Source organism: Physeter macrocephalus, chromosome 2 (assembly GCF_002837175.3).
Source record: "Physeter macrocephalus isolate SW-GA chromosome 2, ASM283717v5, whole genome shotgun sequence".
Taxonomy (NCBI): Eukaryota; Metazoa; Chordata; class Mammalia; order Artiodactyla; family Physeteridae; genus Physeter; species Physeter macrocephalus.
In genome coordinates, this window is record NC_041215.1 from 66,165,906 (window position 1) to 66,187,694 (window position 21,789).

Sequence of the window (21,789 nt, forward strand, 5' to 3'; positions counted from 1 at the left end):
GCCTCTGCAGGAGACCCTCCAACACTAGCAGGTAGGTCGGGTTCAGTCTCCTATGGGGTCACTGCTCCTTCCCCTGGGTCCCAATGCACACACTACTTTGTGTGTGCCCTCCAAGAGTGGAGTCTCTGTTTCCACCAGTCCTGTTGGAGTGCTGCAATCAAATCCCACTAGCCTTCAAAGTCTGATTCTCTAGGAATTCCTCCCCCCGTTGCTGGACCCCCATGTTTGGAAGCCTGACATGGGGCTCAGAACCTTCACTCCATTGGGTGGACTTCTGTGGTATAACTGTTCTCCAGTTTGTGAGTCCCCCACCCAGCAGTTATGGGATTTGATTTTATTGTGATTGCACCCCTCCTACAGTCTCATCGTGGCTTCTCCTTTTTCTTTGGATGTGAGGTTTCTTTTTTGGTGAGTTCCAGTGTTTTCCTCTCAATGATTGTTCACCAGTTAGTTGTGATTCCGGTGTTCTCGAAAGAGGGAGTGAGAGCTCGTCCTTCTACTCTGCCATCTTAAACCAATCTCCTATTCAACAAGTTAACCACTAAGATCTAGTCCAATCATTCTGCAAATAAAAACCTGTTAAACAAAGTTAAATGCAAATTAATCTAGGTCCATACCGAAATTCATCATTGGATCTTTCTTCCCGAAGTCCAATCCACCAGTTTACACCATACTTTGATAGCTATTTAAAAAAGAGAGAGAGAATGTCAGCATTTATCCTACATTTTTTCCCTTTTCACTATTAAGATTAATGGGGTCACTGTTTATAGCTTTCTATTCTTCAGTATTTTACCCAATTATCTAAAGAAGAGTACACTAAGGCCTAGCATCTTGAGAAGACCTGAAACTTCATTATTCTAAACTACTCCCTCCTCATTATGTAAGAAAATTGGAATCAAATATTGAAAATTATTTTGGTTTCATACAACATGCCATAACATTGTTACAATGTTTCCTATATAATTAAAAGTAAATCTTCTAACTCTCATAATAGGAATTTAAAAAGTAATACTGTAAAGTAAAATAGAATGTGGATTTCTTTTTTGACTAAAAATTTAGTGGTTTATGCGCTCAGTGATTTATAGAAGTTTACTATATATGCCACCTACTTGAAAAACAATTCGAGGCACAAAGACCTCAATAGTAAAAATAATTTGTATTTTAGGCATTAGTCTGATTGGTAAGTTTTTAAACTAAGTATTGGCACCCTCCCCATTCAAATGGACACCGCATTATAGGACAAAATAATACTACAGTATTTCCAATGTTTGACAACTAGAAAATTATCCTTTATATATTTTATGAATTTACACCATTATTTATCACATAGATCCCAGTACAATAAAGAATAAACTTGAAACACCATAGGCATGCACATGCATATGCACATTAGAGCAGATGTAATACTGGACTTATGACCCAGGAAATCAAAAGTCCCTCTTTAACTATAAAAGAAGAACAGGCATTAAGGATTTCTCTAAGGTCTTTAAATCAATATTCTTTATTGTGTGTGTGCTGTGTGTGAAATGTAACTTAATTTTTTATGCTAATAAACTGTTAATTTGAAGGCATTGTACATTTAAATTTACACTTTCATTTCTTCTGTAAAGACTTGGGAATGCATTTTAAGATATCTAAATATTTTTCCATGTGAATTTCAGGTCATCATACAACAGAACCTAATAGCTCTCTAACACTCTAATTTATACACAGGTATTTTTACTCCTTAATCAGTGTGGCTGTCTGTCATATCAGCAATTTGAGAATAATGCAAGATGGAGCAACTATAATTTTGGATCCCTGAGTTGTTTCATGGATGTGTTCTTACATGCTGAATTTAGACTCCTGTTGTCAGATTTTGGAATGGGTCCATGGAGACTGGCTTTGAAATCAGTGGAAGAACCACAACAATTTCATTCAATCTAAAGAGGTCTCATGTGCAACAAGAGTGGAAATCATGGCCTGATTGTTCACTGCCCCAATTAAGGACCTCTAAAGAGGAAGTATAACTACTGCATCTTAAGTGGCATATTTATTACTACCTCGATTATAGCACGGTAATCCTCCACAGGGCACATCACAACCTGTTGTGATATGGAACAGAAATTCATAGGACAAGATAGAAGACACCCGAAGTGAAAAATCCAATGTGAAAAATAGATGTTGTAAATTTCAGTTTAGGTATGAAGCCACAACAATAGAAGACATTAGTATTCTTTTGTATAAAAAATGTGATACAACAATGTACCTCATAGTATCAATTGTTTTGTTACAGAAAAGCAGTCATTATAGATAGCATCATATGGAAGAACACACCAAAAAGAAATAACCCACAGCAATAGCCAATATATTAATCTACTAAACAGCATAAGGAAGAAGAACCTGTCATCTCTTAAAATGTTTCCATAAAAATATCAAAACCAAGTTATTTTAAGGATTTAAAACACCAGAGTTTTGAGGGTGACTAATAGATTTGATATTTTTGTTAGAAATATTTTGAAATAAAATTTTAAAAGTAAGAGTAAATTGCAATTTTGAAATGCAAATATTGTACAACACAGCATAAAAATGTTAGTTCATGTCAAACAACACCTAAAGTGCTCATTTTTTTTACTTTTTTGGCATTAATCTGACCAAAAAATGGCTCAAAAAACTAGTACTCAAAAATTCCCTCGCATCATGCCTTGTGGTCTTCTGTTAGTCAAAGAGGAAATTCTGACTCATCACTTTTCCAAGATGGAAATATTCTGTTAAAAAAATTCTGCTTCAGATTTTAAAAAATGCATCCAGCTTTCTTTTTCAATAATTAGTTCTTCTACTCCCCAACTGAATGTTATCTTTGTCTTTCACATTTCTGAGTTACTACTCTTCTTAGAGGAGCTATACAATACATATGTAACTTTAAAAATATTTAATTATTTAATTCTTACTCTTCCTGCAATTATAGGATGGGCATGCCACAAGAATGAGTGGTATGACCTCTACATGTTTAGTTCCTCATCCAGAACTTCTGGACTGCCTCATTCCAGCAAGACGTTCTTAGATATGGGATTCCTTAGTTAAGAAATGTAAATGGTCACCATAAATACCACCGCTACCACCAACAAAAATTGCCTAACTGCTATAAACTAAGCAGGAGGAAGAACTGCTTTAGAAATGTACAGCATTCTTTTTTCTAAATTGATACCCTTCCCATTTGGGTTTCTTGCTCCATTCTTGGTCTGCACATTCCCTATGTTGATTTTCTTCTGTGGCACAGTGCAGTGTTAGATCAGTCAGCCACTCACCCATAATACTGACAGGGCATTCTTTTTTTTTTTTTTTCTGCGGTACGCGGCCCTCCCACTGTTGTGGCCCCCCCCGTTGCCATTCTTTTTTTTTTTTTTCTGCGGTACGCGGCCCTCTCACTGTTGTGGCCCCTCCCGTTGCGGAGCACAGGCTCCGGACGCACAGGCTCAGCGGCCATAGCTCACGGGCCCAGCCGCTCCGCGGCACGTGGGATCCTCCCGGACCGGGGCATGAATCCGTGTCCCCTGCATCGGCAGGCGGACTCTCAACCACTGCGCCACCTGGGAAGCCCTGACAGGGCATTCTTTATTAACATGGCCATAGGTTTGGTAATAATTTTGCCGTATAAGACACTACAAGGTTTGTCTGGTTTGAGATCACTAGATCTAGTCCTCAGCTAGATCATGGCACTGGCTATGCCTTTTCAAATGTCTAAGCCTGTGGGGTTTTACTATTCCCTTCAGTGGGAGGTATTAACTCTGCCATTTCCACTGGCTTCCCAACAACCAAAGACTGGGAGAGTGAATTAACGGAAAGGTTAAGAGAGAAGACCTGCAGAGGTTCCTAAAAGAGCTAAGCTCTGCTGGAACGATCAAAGAAGCCCTTTACTGTGCATGTCTGAGACAGAGCTGACAGCCATCTTTTGGGGAGGGATTTTATTTTATTTATTAATTTAAAAAAATTGAGGTATAGTTTTACAATATTATATTAGTTTCAGCTATACAACATAGTGATTCAAAACTTTTATAGATTATACCCCATTTAAAGTTATTATAAAATAATGGCTATATTTCCCTATGCTGTACAGTATATCCTTGTAGCTTATTTATTTTATACATAGTAGGTTATATCTCTTAATCCTCTACCCCTATCTTGTCCTCCTTCTCTCTCCCCACTGATAACCACTAGTTTGTTTTCTGTATCAGTGAGTTTGTTTCTGTTCCATTATATTAATCATTTGTATTGTTTTTTAGCTTCCACATATGAGTGATAACATACAGTATTTATCTCTCTCTGTCTGACATTTCACGAAGCATGATACCCTCTAGGCCCGTATACGTGTTGCAAATGGCAAAATTTCATTCTTTTTTATGACTAATATTCCATTGTATATATGTGCCACATCTTCTTTATCCATTCCTCTGTTGATGAGCATTTAGGTTGCTTCCATGTCCTGGCTACTGTAAATAGTGCTGCTATGAACATTGGGGTGCATATATCTTTTCGAATTAGTGTTTTCATTTTTTTTTCAGATATATACCCAGGAGTGGAATTGCTGGATTTAGTTCTTTGAGGAACCTCCATACTATTTTCTATAGAGGTTGCACCAACTTACATTCCCACCAACAATGCACAAGGGTTTCCTTTTTTTGGATGGATTTTAGAACTAGCACTTTAATGTAATGAATATGCTGTTCTGCTGCCTGCGGCCATTTTAAAAAATGACCTTGCAAGTCAGATGACCTGGGATCACTTCCAAATTCCACTACTTAGCTGCTGTGTAACAAAGTTGCTTCACCTCTTTGGAGTCTTAGCTTCTTCATCTGTGCTGGAGATAGAACTTCCCACAGAGAGTTCTTAGAAAGATTAAATGCCATTAAACGATAGTACTTAGCCGTGCTTGACACTGTTACAATAAGTATTGGCCAAATATCAGCTCCTTTTGGGACTGTGCACTTTGCGTGTCCATGGATTAGTTTTTAGCCATTCACCTGATCTCTTGTTATTGCCAGGGGTGAGGAGTCTGCTGTCTAGCTAAAGAAACAAATGTATTTTCCGAGGTCATGATATGTAATTTGTTGATACTTAATATTACAGTTTTGGCTTGAGTGTTCCATTTGCAGGAGATGAAGAGTAGTAAAACAATGCATGAACCAATACTGGGGAACATCCAGTGCTCATGCTTGGTCTGCCACTGAGCCTCTGTGAGGCCGTGCTATTGTCACCTAACTCCTCTGGTTCTTGACCTTTCCATCAAAATTCAGTAGTAGTCCCAACCTGCATGCACTTCACAGGCTGTATGTGTATCAAACAGAATTATAGGATCAGGAAAGCCCAATGAGGTGTGAGGGGAGACATTTCTCTTACAAGTCAAGGATGCTTTAATCCAGAGCTTCATTTTAACAGTCAACTTACAAACATAGGAAAAGATGATAGAGCAACCAAGGATTCCTGCAGACCATGAAGTAATGTTAAATTATGGGAAAAGAAAAAAGGCTCTTTCTTACCTTCAACAATTTCCTAGGGAAAATTGGGAATGACGTTTTTCCTCCCTGGTGCCCCCTTGGTAATTTGTACATACTGCTCCCTTTTCCCTTATTACATCGTGTTATTTCCAGCTTTTTAAAGACACTGACTGTATTTCATTTTTGTGTCCTTGACATTTTTGTGTCCTTGACAAATACCACAGTGTCTGAGACATACCTAATGCTCAATAAATGCTTGCTGAAGAAATACACTGAAAACCAACACTATTCCTTGGCAGTCTATTCATTGTTTAATGGATTTTGCATGCTGCTTTCTAACAAGCCTAGCTTCTCAAAGGATTTCTCTATCTGAAGTTGAAATGGAGAACCACTCCTTACCATTTTCTGCATAGAGTCTAAAAAAATATTGTACTCTTATAAGTCAAATTTGAAACATTAAAAGAGCCATGCACCTCCGAGTACTCTTTGTCATTCATTTGTGCTTTATTTTCCTCCATGGCATTTATCCATTTATCTTTTTCTAAAATATTATGTAATTCTATTTATTTACATTGATTACAGTCTTCCTTCCCAGACTAGACTAAAAACTCCAGGTGGGCAGGAATTTTGGTCTATTTTAATCACTGATAGAGCCTCAGCCCCTAGAAGAGTAGACTCAATAAATATGCATGAATGATGGAATGAACTTCACAAAAACAATAAAATGCTATTTACTCATCCTTTGTTGCTAAAAAAGCATGAGGAGAAGTGAAATGACTGACCAGCATCATAAACCTGTTTCCATTATTTGCTCTAAATTTCTATAACAGGAAGAAAAACAGTTCTTAAAAATCTAAGACTTTTAATGAAACAGATAAAGGTCCGAAGTAATATAAAAACAAAAGCCCTCAAGGTCAGAAGAAGGAGTTAAGCTCTGAGTTTCTCATAGTTAATCATATTTAAGTACCGCTCTTATTTTGCCGTGGATGAATTCTTGTTCACGTGCAGAATGGATAGTGAGAATATCACTGCGCAGCCAGCCACAGACAAACTCAAAAGAGGACCATTCCGAGGCAGAGGTATGAAAAAGGTACTCTGCATCCTGATAAAAGAGCCAGGGTGCATCTGAAAGAAAAATAAGCAACACAGGTGAGGCAACAATTATTGAACAATATAATACAGACTTAAATAGGGTATACTATGATTGACCTCAAATGTGTAATTTGGTCACTAAGCATTAAGAAAATGTGTGCGTATATACCCACTCCCACACATAAATAAGTATACAATTTACTTATTTTCCTTGGTCTATTTCATATAAGAAACATTCACATATATTCAAAAGTCTGGGATAGATATATATTTTAAAATCATGTGTCATGAAAATGGAGTTAAGCTATGATATTAGTCTTCAGTAATATTTAGTGACATTTATTAGTTTGATTATTTATTAATGATGAATTTGTTAATTTGAAAAAATTAGTTCTCAGTTGACACAAGAAAAGAGACACTCGATTGGAGCTATGTAATAACACAGTAATGCTACAAAATAGCACATAATTAGAAATTCAAGAACTGCCAGGATAGTCCTTACCATACTGGTACCAGGGTGGAATCTTGGGTCTCACATCTGCAGAGTGAAAGCAAACCAGTTTGAGTGAACCTTACTTACAGGTGTACTATCTCTGAATTAGTTTAGGTCTAAACACAATATTTTGGACTTTTGCTTTTTAAAAGATGATTTAAGAGCCAGGTGTTGTTTGGAAAGTGGTAAGTTCTCATACTTGAAGAGGAAGCTCAAGAGAGACCTCTGGTTAAAGAGAAAAGGATGTGAATATTTGTTGAGGGCCTACTGTGGGTCACACACTGTGCCAGGTGCTTTCACTTACTCATTTGATAAGTAATTTTGTTTGCTTGTAATGTCACAGTGACATTTCTTCCAGGTTGTACTTGCAAAATACAGTATTCCACAACATAGGCAGTTATTTTCATTTCCTGCTAATTTAGTGTACTGCACTGGTGTCATCTTTTCTCATTCCCCCATGATACATTATTTGCTAAAAGAGTACAATTTGGTTCATCATGAAGGCTGTTGGTACTGTGCTCCAGGGTGCTTAAATTTTAGACCTCTGTAACTGTTCACTTGGGAAAATGCTATAGATTATTAGAAAGCAAACAAATAGTAAAGATCTTATTAATATTTTTACCTCTTGGAATTTTGCATATCCATTCACGTTTGGACCCACAGTATGAGGGTAGCAACGTTTTATTCGCCTTATAAACAGCACAGTTTCTTGCGTCTTCTCCAAAATAATTATTGTCTAAAAATGAAGAGACAACCTGCAGCAGATGAAGTTCATTATTCCTTAATAATGATCCCCCACAAAAGGTTTCAAAAGATCAAAAAGGCATCCCTGTAAATAAATCACAATAGACTTCTGGAGGAAGTATGGTTATGATGCCAGTTAAAGGTTGTTCCACATTTGTGAAAAGCAAGCTAATCAAAGCTTTATCCTTTTTTTCTTGAAGATGCCTTTTTTTTTTTTCTTTCTTTAAGAAGCATTCTACTCTTTTCTCCAGAAGGAACAAGTCAGATGAACTTGCACTGTTTTCTCACTGGCAAGATTAGGCTAGCCCTGGGATCCTGGGTAAACTGTTTAGAGGCTCAAGGATCTTTCAGAATCGAGTCTCACCTTTGATGTAGATTCTTTTGCATAAATACTAGGCTTTTAGTCTCTAATCACTAACTTCTAACTCAACCCTAGCTTTAATCAGGAAACTGTCCAATGTTTTCCAGGAATGATCACATAACGGGGTATTGACTAGAGATTCAACCTTCTCAATGATTTGATGACTACCTGACAGAAGAGTGGATGGACCATGAGTAAAACTGAGGTAAAAAATGTGAAAAAAAGAGGGTTTTGAAACCGTTTATATTCCTCCTCAAACATCTATACACCGTCATGCAACAATTCATCTAACTTAAATATATATAAGCTCAGATTCAGAGAATGGCATGAATTTGATATTTATTTTGTCCAGAGGGAAGTGGCAAGGGACTCAGTCCACTGCTTCATCGCTTAATCTCATTGATTCTGAACCAAATTGTCTATTCCTCTCCTATTGCTGATGAGTTTTTGTTTGTTTACTTTACTAAAAAGCATTCTCAACCTCTGTGTACCACATTTTATTCTCCAAGTGCCGTATTAATGTTAACCACCCAACTGTGCCATGTGGTGGCTGCCATTTATGGGGTAGGTCGACCCTGCTATACCCCTTCCACTCTCTGGGCCTTGGTTTCTTCATCAGCAAAACAGTTAGGTGGGGCTGGGTGATCTCTAAGATCTCTTCCTGTTCTCTGGTCCTGATGCCCTTTTCAAAGAAGCAGTACTGGGGTAGAAGCATTATTTTTTTAAACTAGCACACTCTTACTATTTTTGTTCCCACTATAAGCATGTAGCTTTTCCGCACACCACTCCCTTGCTACAGATTTGAACACCATCTACGTAGCAGGCCTAGAGATAGATCCCTTTTCTCTATTGATCTTTACTGTTTCAAAGTTTGGCTGCTGCTGTTTTGCCAACGAGGAGACATTATGATATTGTGGCTTTGGAGGCAGACAACCTGTGTACAAATACTGTCTCTCTTATGTATTATTTTAGGCAAACTATTTAATCATTTTAATACCCACTGTATTGAATCATTGTAAGGATGAAATGAGATCATGCAGGAGTGCACTCAGCTCAGTGCTCAGAACATTATTAGGGCTCAATGAACAGGAGCTGCGTTAAATGTTCACTGCAGGCTGTTGCTAACCCCAGTTCACAGGTGAAACTGAATAACTTGATTTTGCATGTGCCTTCAGGTGGATCTCATTTTAATCTGGGATACTGCTACTGTTTTTTCCCTATTATGAGGAAAATCTGAGAAATCCTCATTTGCACCTGAAAAAAAAAAACCCCAAATCGTAATTGTGAGTTCCCTCTTTCCTTCATAGAGGTTTTTTTTACACATGAGGCTGAATGAAAAGCAAGTCTTTTTTTCCCTTCCAAATAACTTGCTTTGTCTGAGAAGGAGGAGCTGTTTCTAAGGCTGGCATTTCTGTTCTTTCAGAGTGAGAGAAATCTTTTCACTGTGACACAAACAAGGGTCCCACACTCACACAATCAGGTGCTATGCAGCAGGGGGGGCGGGCAAAGGAAGCCTGGTATTATTTTAGAGAATAGTTGCTTCTCTGCTGGAGATTCTTCACATGGGAGATGGTTTTGGGGGCTTTTTCAGAGAATTTGATTCCTTTTTGGGGTGAGATCTTATAGCTGGCTTTAGAACTATCTGTCTAGCAAAGGTTTCTCAAGACCTTACTGAAATAACTCTTTTGGTACCAAGGTCTGGTGCAGTTTTTGATTTAGGTTTGGGTCATGGGGAAGATGGTCATTCTTTCCAGGTTCTCTCGGTTGGTTTACCAAGTGATTCTAGGGCCGCCTGCTTTGAATTCATTTTCTTTTCTCCAGCTTGGAAAGACTTACGGGAGTTCCATCAGACCACTCCCAAGAGCCAGCATTCAGTGGGTTTCTTTTGTTAAATCCAATCCAGAACTGCCTTTCTTCTGTCCTATGAAGAGAGGAAACAAAAACTTGGCTCTTCCTGTTGAATTCACAACATTATGTAAAATGTTCAAGAAATATTTTAAAGTATTTAGTTGTGTAGGGAACAGCTGATGCTACTGGCAGAACTGGTCAAGTCAGCAAGCATTTATTGAACATTTCCTGTAAGCAAAACCTGAGCTATAAAATGAACTGAGAGAAGATTAATCTCACTTCCCATTTCTCTTGGTTTGTATGGTGTGCTCATTGGTGACGGGCAGTTGGGGGGAACAGTCAGCCCGTATTGAGAACATGGCTTTTGCATGTTCATTGGGAATGGCAATGTCTTTCAATTAAGACAAGAACACGTGAAAGCAAGTTGGTAAGAACTTTTGGAACATCTTTTCCCTAGAGGACTATTTATTTGCTAATTTACTATACTATTTATACTACTTTATTCTTTTAATTTGTTGTTCTTTTGTCAAATGTTCATGTATTCTCTGAAGGTTAATCACCACTACCCCATTTAATAAAAGGTACACAGCAGATTTGTTTTTTTTTTAATGTCCCAATGTAAATAATTCCACAGCAAACCAGTCTGAGGCACGGTAGATTAACTTCAGCTGTCACCACTGGTTAGACTTGGTGAGAAGCCCCACAGAGAACCATCTTCCCTCCTATTAGGCTGAGGACGAATGCCAGAGAGCACTCAATAAATCAAGCAATAAAGCCTAATTGTACAACGAATCATCTGACTAAGATAATTTCTCAGAATAATTTTGAAGAATTAAAGATTTAAAAGATTCAGAAGTCATGACAGATGCTTTATTTTCCTTAGTGCACAGAAGCAAGCCTATTCTGAAGCATCCCCTTCTCAGATATTTGAGCTCCTTTGCCGGAATGATACAAATGAAAGTAAAATGTGACTTAGAAAAGGTCAGAATCACTGAGGTGCATTGGTCACTGCCATGATAATAACTTACATTTAAGGTTGTGGGAAGGTGAGAATGCTGCCTTAAGGTTAATCCAGGCATATTAATCTTAATGGCCCGGCTGAAAACTCACGTCACTCTCCCTGCGTTGAGAGCTTTTTATTCCTTTCCTCACTGAATTCAGAATTTTACATTTTTCCTGCTATGTATTGGCTCCTAAACGACGAACTGGTATTTATTTTCTCTTCATCATTTTCCTAAAATTATGTAACTTTAATTAATATAATATAATATGAATATAATAAAATAGAAAAGCAGTGCCATAAGGAGAAGAAGCATGTATGCTAACTATGAGAATTGGTTTATTTGGTATAATTAAGCATGAGATTTGGCTGAACTCCCTGGCAGTCTGGACAAAAAGTAAAACATACGTTATACAGCTTTCGTGATTAAGTGCCGAAGATCAATAATTTGATAGATACTTGCCACTAAATTCTATGAGACATTCCAAGTGTGAGAATTTATATAAATACAAGTGTTATAATGAAATTTGATGTTACAGCAAACTTGGAAGCAGTTTGCATGTGTTGTTTCATATAGCAAACCTCACAATATGCAAGTATGAAAGGATGTTTTGCAAGGGGCTTAAGTCATGAAGCCAAGTTACAACTTAGAACAGTGGAGACGATCACATCTCCCTTGGATCTGAGGCCCCACACCAGACTAGCAAACCAATCAACAAGGAAGCTTCTTGAACTTTTCTTCAGCCTCAGAGAATCTGACTCAGCAGCTCTGGCGTGAGACCAGAGGGCACTGTGTGAAAAAGTCTCCCAAGTGAGTGTGAGAATGAGCCAGATTTGGGAAGCATGGTCTCAGGCCAGCATTTCCTGCAGGGACTAGCAGTTCCATGGGATGTTGGTAAGTAGTCTCAAAAAAAAAAAAAAATGGGTTTTGCAGTCAAGGAAATTGCTTCCTTCGAGAAGCCTTTACAATGCTAAGGTATATGGCAAATTTCCAAGATCGTGCCTTGTTTTGCAAACATATTGGACCACACAATTCCCCTATTTCCCCTGGAGTACTTCATGAGACACACACTGGGAGATATGCCCACCTTTGAGGTCATTTTTGTAGATGTTGGAGATGAATAATTTGATAGATGTTGCATATTAACCTTCTTAGAGGAGGGTCCTAAAGGAAACTTGTGGGGAAGGCCAGGATTTTCCTCAAAAAGTAGTTCTGGATTTTCTCTGAGATTCAGGTAAGTGTTTCATTGAGACTTCAGATTTCCAGAGATTGGAACAGAGTACCTGGTATTATATTTGTGTTACATATATATGGAAGCATGCCCCCGCCCCCAGACCACGACATCCTCAGGGGCAGGATTTTGTCTGTCATGTCTATTGCATTCTCCAGCCACCCATGCATTTAATAGGGTCCCTTCCATAGAAGATATTCCCAAAATACATGCTAACTGACAAGAACATTCTAGAGAAAGAGGCCAAGGGATGAAAAGACTTGCTAAAAGAGAACATGATGGCTATTTTCAAATATTTGAAAATAGAGTAGACCTGATCTGTATTGCTCTGGCTTACTAGAAAGTTGATCTTTGAAACTAGCCTCCAACAATGGAATGGGTTTTATCCCAAGTAAAGAGCACTTTGAAACTGAAAGGAATTATGTAGACCAGTGGTCCCCAGCATTTTGGCACCAGGGGTTGGTTTCGTGGAAGACAATTTTTCCACTGCCGGGGTGGGGGGATTGGTGGAACGGTTCAGGCGGTAATGCCGGCAATGGGGAGCGGCAGATGAAGCTTAGCTCGCTCTCTTGCTGCTCGCTTCCTGCTGTGCGGCCCAGTTCCTAATACACCGCGGACCGGTATTGGTCTGCGGCCCGAAGGTTGGGGACCCCTGATGTAGACAGTAGATGACCATGGGAATGTAAGTAGAAGAAATTCCCGTATTGGGTCAGAGGTAGCACAAGACCTCCTATGTTTCTTCAAATTTAAATTTGATTGATTTTCCAACTTCGTTAAATTCAAGATTCTGTAAACTTGCAAAATGGATGCACACAAGTGAATGCCTGTTTCCTCAGAGGTAAAATTAGAAGGTTGGATTGGAATTTTTTTTTTTTTTTGCGCGGTACGTGGGCCTCTTATGCTGTGGCCTCTCCCGTTGTGGAGCACAGGCTCCGGACGCACAGGCTCAGCGGCCATGGCTCACGGGCCCAGCCGCTCCGCGGCATGTGGGATCTTCCTGGACTGGGGCACGAACCCACGTCCCCTGCATCGGCAGGCGGACCCTCAACCACTGCGCCACCAGGGAATCCCGGATTGGAATTTTTTTAAAAAATTAGTGGGACTTTCTTTTTTTCAAACCAAATCTCACATGGACTCCTGTTATATACAAAACAACTAGAAGTGGAGTTGGCTAGACCTGCTGAGTCAGTGAGCAAGGAACCAGGAGCTCTGCCCACTTGTCCTCTCCTGCTCTGGGAGCTCAGGACCCTCCAGACCCTCAAACAGCACTTTGAAAACCACTGGGCAAGATAATTTCTGAACTTGGCAGAAAAGCTCTAAAATTCTGATTTGAGGTACACAGAAAAGATTTCAAATATCAAAACAATATCAAATATATATCAAATATCAATATCAAATATTTCAAATATCAAAAACAAACAAGTCACTTTGTTCTTTGTTTTATGGAATGAGTAGTTGGTGCAATATAAATATAAAACTGTAAGTATGTATTTTTCTTTCACAACTAGTGTTTAGTTGGTTTTAGACTTAAATACTTGAGATTTTGAATATCCCAAATACCCCCAATATTTGGGATACTCATGCCTAAGAAGCCACTATTGGAGACAAAATATGCGACTGAAATTTTTCAAAATTAACAAGTATTTACCGATTAAATTTTGAATGTAAAAGCTCATTCACAAAATTCTCTTCCTCGATATGGGCAAAGCTTGCAAGATGAGCTCCAAATTCTTCACAAAATTTTTCAGCTTCTCTCCATGTTCTTTTCGTCAGAACTTTTTCACTATGAAATACCTGTGTAGTAAAAGGAAAAAAATGTTGACACGGTCATGAATAAGGTGAGGCTGTTTAATTCTGGACAAGAAGATGACAATAATATAATTGTTGTCATTATTCTACTTTAAAAGCTTGACCGAGTAGGGAGAAATAACATTTATTGAACTAAAGTGTGTCTGGTTGTTGTAATACCATTATCTCATTTTATTCTCATGACAAAGTCATGCGGAGGATATGATAGGCTCAGTTTAACAGATGAGGACTCTTTTCCTCCTTGAGAACTCTTTTTTTTTCCCCTCCTAAATTTCCTGTGATTGGCATATGCTTGTCCCTTAATAAAATGTTTGTCAAGAGATGAGGACAGTCAGGATAAGAGAGGTTACAAATTTCAGATCACACAGCCACAAACTAGCAGAGCTAGGATTAGACCTAGTATTCCATAGCTGAATGAATCTGGCTAACCCAGGCGAAGAAATGAGAAATGAGACCTGGGACCTAGGGTTGGTATATTTCTAGGGTCTTTGGGTCTTAGCTGTGACTAAATTCTCTCCTGTTTCTCAGCTGTCCTCACGGTAGCAGGAAGAAGTCAGTCAAATGGCGGGCATACTTTTGACTTTATTTAAGGTCAAGGGTGAGGAACTGAAGACCTGGAGCTTCAGATTCTGGCCTCTGCACCCTTCTCATTTTTAACTGCCTGACACTATGCTGAGTCTCTAATGCCAGGCAGGCACCCTGCGGCCAGGCTTCACCAGGCTCTGATTTGCTGAGACCAGGATGAATAACCTTCCCAGTCCCATGGACCACAGCACAGCATTTCCATCTTTTAAATTATATGTCAAAACCCACCTCCTCTGGGAACCTTTTCTCGAATCACTTTAATTTCATAAGTCCTACTGCTATGCCCATCAAACACACCATATATTTGTTGACATATCAGGGTGATGTGTAGTAGAAAAATCACTGGACTGGGAGTCCCAAGACTGAAATTTATTCCAACTCTGTCAATAAATAATTGTGATCTTGGGCAAATCACTTCATCTCACTTCATGCCACAGTTTACTCATTTCTAAGGTTTAACTTATTGCTCTGTGTGGTCACTTCTGGGCATATTCCATGAATTTAATGTAGGATTATACATGTGTACATTTAAATTTAGTGTATTACAGGTGTTTCAGGCCATCTATGAGACTGCAATATTTCTAGAGATAGAGGCTGTCTCCATTCTGCTCTTCATGTGCCCAGGTGCTGGAGAAGAACTTTCTCCCAGGATTTTGGAAATCTCTATTTGTACAATGAACGAAAGACAAAACCACCAAACAAAAACATCATATTTCAAAAATGTATTTCTGAGAAGAAGATTGTAGATACTGATTTAAATCTAGGATCTAAAGATGATTTGCAAAAAGACATTTTTAACATGCACACACATATGTGTATATATCTATATCTATATCTCTTTCTACATCTATATATCTCTATCTATATCTCTCTATATATATCCATCTCTCTGTAAATCTGTATCTATATCTCTCTCTATATATCTATATCTCTCTATATAAACTTTTGATCATCAAAAGCTGCGAAAGCTATTCTTGGCAGGAGAATAGTATTATTCGAGAAGAAGGACATTATTCATTTGCTTACAAACAATATGGAATTGTACCATTTCAATACCCAGCGAGTGTCTGCCTTGTTCATTTGTATATGCGATAAGAACAATATTGATCAGGGCCTTGATATCGGTCTTCATGAGGAGGCCTCAATGTCACCAGGGATCTGTCAATATTTTGACTTAAAAATTATTTTGGAATATAACTGAAAGGATGGAGACAGCCAACAAATATTAATTGAGTACCTGCTGTGTGCCAGGCGCTATCCTGGAATAAAGGAGTTTGGGATACATGGACAAAATTGGAATAATGTTGGTCCCATTGAGAATGCCCATGTAACCTTCATATTACCTTGTAGCAACTGGCCAGGCCAGGCTCTGACTCCCAATCCAAATAGCAGGGGGAAAAGGGCCATCTCTCTTCTTGCTCAGGTTTCTCCTGATTTTCCACTGGTTGCTTGCACAGGGACATTGCCTTAAAGCGTCTACAGTCCTTCACTTCCCAGCGACCAGGGGGACTCCTTCCTCGAATGACAACACAGCCACCACTGTAGCCTAAAAGCAGAAAACAACACTTTAATACCAGATGACTAGAACATTTTGTGCTTGGAAGACAGCTCATTAGGGTGTTGAATAATTGACATCTCATAATGAAGCATCCAGACAAGAACAATAAAGATGAAAAAGGATGTTTTATTGGCATGATCATCTCATTTCTCTTCATCTCTGGAGAAGAGAATAGTAGATGGTAAAGTGAGAGAAGAGAGACTATGAGGCCTAAAATTTGGGCATTTTGAGCTCAGATGGCAAATGATGGGAAATTAGGTGCTGTTCCAACTTGGGACTGAAATATCCGCCATATCTCATCAAATGCCAACATCCCTCTACTTTGAATTATTGAGCTTTTTAACTGTGCAGAGGAAAATTTAATTCACCATTTATTAAATACCTACCCCGTACACTGTGCTTTGAAACCCTACTGTGAAAAATTAACAATGAAAAATGCATGGTGTGATCCTGAGAAATAGATTCAACAGGAAAAAATACATAAATGATGGAGTAAAGCAGACTACAAGGTGCACAACAGAAAACCAAACTGTACACCATGGAAGAGTGGAGAGAATGAGGTATATTCTAAATGGGGTGAAATTCTGGGGGCAGGGATAGGGGCAGACATCAGGGAAAAGGGAAAGACCATTTAGTTATGGACAAATTCCATTTTATTCTTTTGCATATGTTTAAACATTTTGGAAAATGAAACATATTTTTCCATAGAAGCAATTTCTATGTTAAGATTCTCAAGTTTGTCATCAAATGTATACAACTCATAAGACAGCTAAAAAATGCACTTCAAATTTCAGTGACTAGTAGAAAACAATCCCATTCCAAAAATAGAATAAAAATTGAATAAAAATGAGCTTCTGTTTTCATCAATCCAGAGCGATCATTCAATTAACTAAATCAACATTCAACAACAACAACAACAATAAAATTATGCATCTGTATCTATGTACCAGGCTAGGCTTTATATTATTAGCTGCTTGAGATAGAAGGACAAAAAACATTTAGTTTAGTGTGAGACACAAACAAATAAACGACTAAGGGCAGCAAACATGATGGATTAAGTGCTATGGTAACAGTGTGTTAAAACTTCTGTGGGGAGACTTCAGAAGGAGTGATGGAGTCTCAGGATGTCAATAAAGGATTTGCAGGAAATGACATTTGAGCTGAATTTTGAAGGATGAAAAGGAGAGAAAAGTTTTCAAGGGGTGCTTTTAAAAAAGCAAGTGATTATAGATGAAGCATCGAAAGACTTTTGACGATTCTGGGCCTAAAGGCACTTTAAAAAATGTAGTCACTTGGTACTAGATATTTGTCTTGCTTAATTTCCCTTCAGAAGTAATGGCTTCTATTTCTGTAGATTCAGGGTAATTGACATTATCCTTGCCAGCCATGTTTTGGTTGTTTTATGCTGATAGAAAGACTAAAGAGAGAGATAATGAGGAGTGGAATGAGAAGGAAGAAGACAGAGGAAGATGTACAAAGATTTACATTCCTCCTAAAGGAATGGAAAAGAGTTTGTGAAGAAGGAGAAAGAATAATGAAGTTACAACACGAGTGTTTGTGTCTTCAACAATCCTGGGTGCACACCCCATGTTAGACACCTGCAGGAAGCTTACAGTCCTATGTGTGTGTGCACGCTGATGGTCAAAGAGACCCACGAAGATGAAAATGACCAGTGGCAAACAAGAAAACATGATTGTGTGACATGCAGAAGAAACGGAAGTCAACAGAGAGAGTTGGTCTACACAAAGGCCATCAGTTGGCTCCATTGGCCAGAAAAGCTAGTTAGTGTTCAAGATGGAGTCTTGGGGGCCAAGCAGCGAAGAGAGTATAGCATGCCACTGCCCCTGCTGTGAATGGAGCATTGCAGGCCTGCTGAGTGTAATTGTGGAACGCAGCTCACAATCTAGCTGAGTCATGAACAGCAGAGGAGATGCTGCCTGCTCTGTGTAATGAAATTCGAATGAAATTGAACTGTGGAAATCCATGTGGAAGCCGAAAACCTAATATGTATATGGATGGAATTGCTCTAGTTGAAAGAGCAGGAAAAAACACACACTCCCACCTGACTCTTCCATCCTTCCTTCCCAGCAGACTTTGACTTGGGGCCTGAACTCTGGGGTTCTAGTCCCAGCACAAATATTTAGTAACTTGAAACTCAAGGTTCATAAATCACAAAAAGCCTTGTCTAAAACATAGGGGCAATAATTCCTTTTCTTCTTATGGATTTTCATGAAGATCTGATAAAATAATATATTAAAAAGCTCCCTGAAAGATATGAAGGGCTAAAACCATCACTAAGATGTTGCTTCTATTCTTATTTTGACTGTTTTCATTACAAAAGCTGGGATTTTGTGGCACAGGTTCTGCCTGCATGTTCAAAGAATTTTTAAAAAGCTCAAATCAGCAAGTTTAAAATGCAATATACTTTTTTGTTGGTCTTGCATTTTGTCTTACTTTCCCACATCAGACAATGATTAAATAGCTTTGGTTTTAGACACTAGATATTCAACTCATCTTCATTAGTGAAGAAGGAGGTGTTTGTGAACTGCTCTGAAGATAAAAAGTGTGCAGTAGTATTATTGGTATTCGAAAATGGTTAACTTAATGGAACATTTGACCTAAATTTTAGAGTCTCAGCCTCAAAGAAGCAGTAAAGTGGTATAATAAAGGGAGACTGGGCTAAGGGAGAGATAAACCAAATTTATAATCTTATGTTGTGGGGATGCTTGTAAAGCCAAATAATAAGGGTAGGGTGTGGAAAAGAGCAGAGGTGTTTCTTCTCCCAGAGAAATTGTTCTCCAATTTGATTAACTCATTTCCCACTGGAAAAGAACAACTGTCATCCTATCCCTTAGCGGTGAATGTCACATTTGAACCGATTCTCCTCACCTGCCTTAGCCTCCCTCTATCCCCGCCCCTTTACTCTCTCCATCAGACACGAATGGGAACAGTTTTGGTTAATTAAGAAATTCCAATTCACTAGTCTCTTCAATTTCGTAAAGCTATCTAGCCTTATAGTAAATTGTACCAACCTGGGAAAACCTCCATCTTTCACTTCTCTGGCCATATACCTAAAAACAAACAAACAAAACCTATTTGTGGCCTGAGGGCAGGAGGGAATCATAAATGGGCCTTTAGACAATTATTTTACTTGAGCCTGTCTACTCATTTCCCTTTCCCTGCAACAGCTTTCACATCCTTAATCTCAGGCCCTCTGCCCCAGCCACCTTCCATCTCTCTCCTCTCCTTCTCCGTGGAGAAAAGTGAAACTTTGGGTCAGGGAAGGTGAGCTTCCATGGAGTTCCGCTTATCTGCCTGATACCATGTTAGGCATTTTATATGGTCTTTTTCCTATTTAACTTCAAAACCCCTTTGAGGTGGATATTGGCATCTACAGTTCACTAATGGAAAAAACAAGGCACAGAGGTGTAGTCACTTGCCTTAGGGCCATGTAGTTCTTGAGGGTTTGATCTGGAATTTGAAACCATATTTAACTGAGTCTACCATGAGACAATGTCAAGGTACAGAGGAGGTGGACATTTGATAAATAGCTGTTGAATGAATGCTTGAATCTTCCCCTCTAATTATGCTTCTCCATGTCTATGGAGCTCCCTCTCTTTCCCCTGGTGATGCTTCTCTCCTTTGTGAGACCATAGCATTTCCTTGAAGATCTACTACCACATTTTTAGTGTGTATGACAGTTACCTATATATTTATAAAAAGATATGGAAATACCAAAAGGGTGCTCAGAAATGAGGCTGTTTGTCCTCATTTATGTGTTGGTTCATTTCAGTACTCTGATGCGACTTAAAATGGATAACTATCTGCTGGCTAGATAGGGTTCTCCTTGCCATGTGTAGGACAGTTTCAAGAAAACAGATCTGATTGGCTCTAAGCAATCCCATTTTCCTTGTCACTGACAGAAGATTTCCATTGACTTGAGACAATTAGGGTAAATACTCTGGAGTTATCCCATGAGTGAAACATACCTTTTTCACAGTGCTATCTAGATCTAGAAACACAATCCTTTTGTCACAGAGCCTGAGTTATGGATGGATGCAAAATTTTCTCTATGAAATAACTGTGAAACTCTAATATAACTTGGAAAGGTTTTTTTGAATGTCTTAAAGGATGGACTAACCTGTTTTCTTTCACCATAGAGCAGCCTCCATTTATATTGAATCCTTAATCTAAGTACAAAGTACATTTAGGTTTCTAATGCATTAGCTTCTCCCTAAATGAGAAAGGCCCTTTTGTCATCTTTCCCTTTAATCAGTGGCACTAGTTAGTATGGATCAAAACTGTTTTTCCTGTTTTACCTGAATGGTTACTTCTCTTAAAACACCAAGTACCATAGTCTCTTTGTTGTTGTTTTAGAAAGGATAGCAGGAAATTATCTCTTTATAGAAATATCCCAGCTATGAAGCTATGAAGAAATCCCTAATGAATCCATGGATCTAGGCATCGATCATTAATGGCTTCTAACATTGCAAATAGTAAGAGAACTGGACATTATATGCCTCCATATGGAGCATACAACTATCTATGAAATGATCTTTCCAAAAAAATAAGAGTCTGATTTAGATCAGGCCTCTGATTCCAACTTTTTAAGAATGTCATTTTTTAAATATCAATTTTATGAAAAATAAAAGAATAGAGTAACTTTTTTTTATATTAAAGACTTCCATTTATTAGCACTGTGACATTCAGTGCAAAGAATACTCAAATGTTTGCTTTTTATACCAAAGGTAGTATATTGTTATTCTTCCAGTTCAACAAACAGTATATACTCTTTAGTGAACTGTTACTTCCTAGAATAGCAGGCGGGCCTCTTCCAGAAGAGTAACACATTTTTAATGTGTTGTGGGGATACAATAAAAAAAGCTAGACTGAAGGAAGCTCTACAGGACAAACACATTTGCATCAACAAATAAAATTTTTTAAAAATGACAGTGGGCAAGGAAGAGGAAAACGCAGAGATTAAAACAGACTTTAGGAGATATACCAACCAATTACAGTGCATGCACCTTTTCTTGATCTTGATTCAAATGAAGAACTCTAAAATACATTATATAATAGTTATGAATCATTTAGAAATTTGAGCATTAACTGAAGATTTATGATGCTATGGAATTATAGTTAATTACTTTTAGTTGTGATAATTGTATTATAGTCATGTTTCTAAAAAGGAGTCTTTATCTTTTAGAGATAATACTGAAATATTTATGGATGAAACGATATGATATCTGGGATTTTCTATGAAAAAATATGGGAAATGGGAGGAGTGGGTGGGAGTATAGATGAAACAAGATTGACCATGGGTTGATTATTGATGACACTGGGTGATGGGTATATATGGTGGTTCATTATGCTATTTGGTGAACATAATAAGGTTGAAAAAATGGCAGATCTATGATTCCACCACAGATTGAATATTTTGATGATATGACATAAGGACAGAGTCTTCACTGAGTTTATAAAAAGCTGCAGGCTTCCTGTTCAGTGGTCAATTTATGTAGTCAGTCTGGGCTGGATTAAGGTTCTGACATGGGCACCAAGCTAATGGATTCTTTTGTGACAGGCAGGAAAAAAA

At 38.3% G+C, this 21,789-nt stretch overlaps 1 protein-coding gene across 2 annotated transcripts in view; it reads right to left on the reverse strand.

The window, feature by feature from the left end:
- Positions 1–21,789, reverse strand: part of PLA2R1 (phospholipase A2 receptor 1) — a 117,394-nt gene that overhangs the window by 33,978 nt on the left and 61,627 nt on the right. For both annotated transcript variants that reach the window (XM_007127393.4, XM_007127392.4), the window contains exons 12-18: positions 15,982–16,184; positions 13,893–14,038; positions 10,001–10,085; positions 7,682–7,814; positions 7,069–7,104; positions 6,442–6,599; positions 618–682 (exon numbers count right to left, since the gene is read on the reverse strand). In XM_007127393.4, the coding sequence (XP_007127455.2) occupies positions 618–682; positions 6,442–6,599; positions 7,069–7,104; positions 7,682–7,814; positions 10,001–10,085; positions 13,893–14,038; positions 15,982–16,184 (826 nt within the window). The remainder of the gene's footprint in view (positions 1–617; positions 683–6,441; positions 6,600–7,068; positions 7,105–7,681; positions 7,815–10,000; positions 10,086–13,892; positions 14,039–15,981; positions 16,185–21,789) is intronic.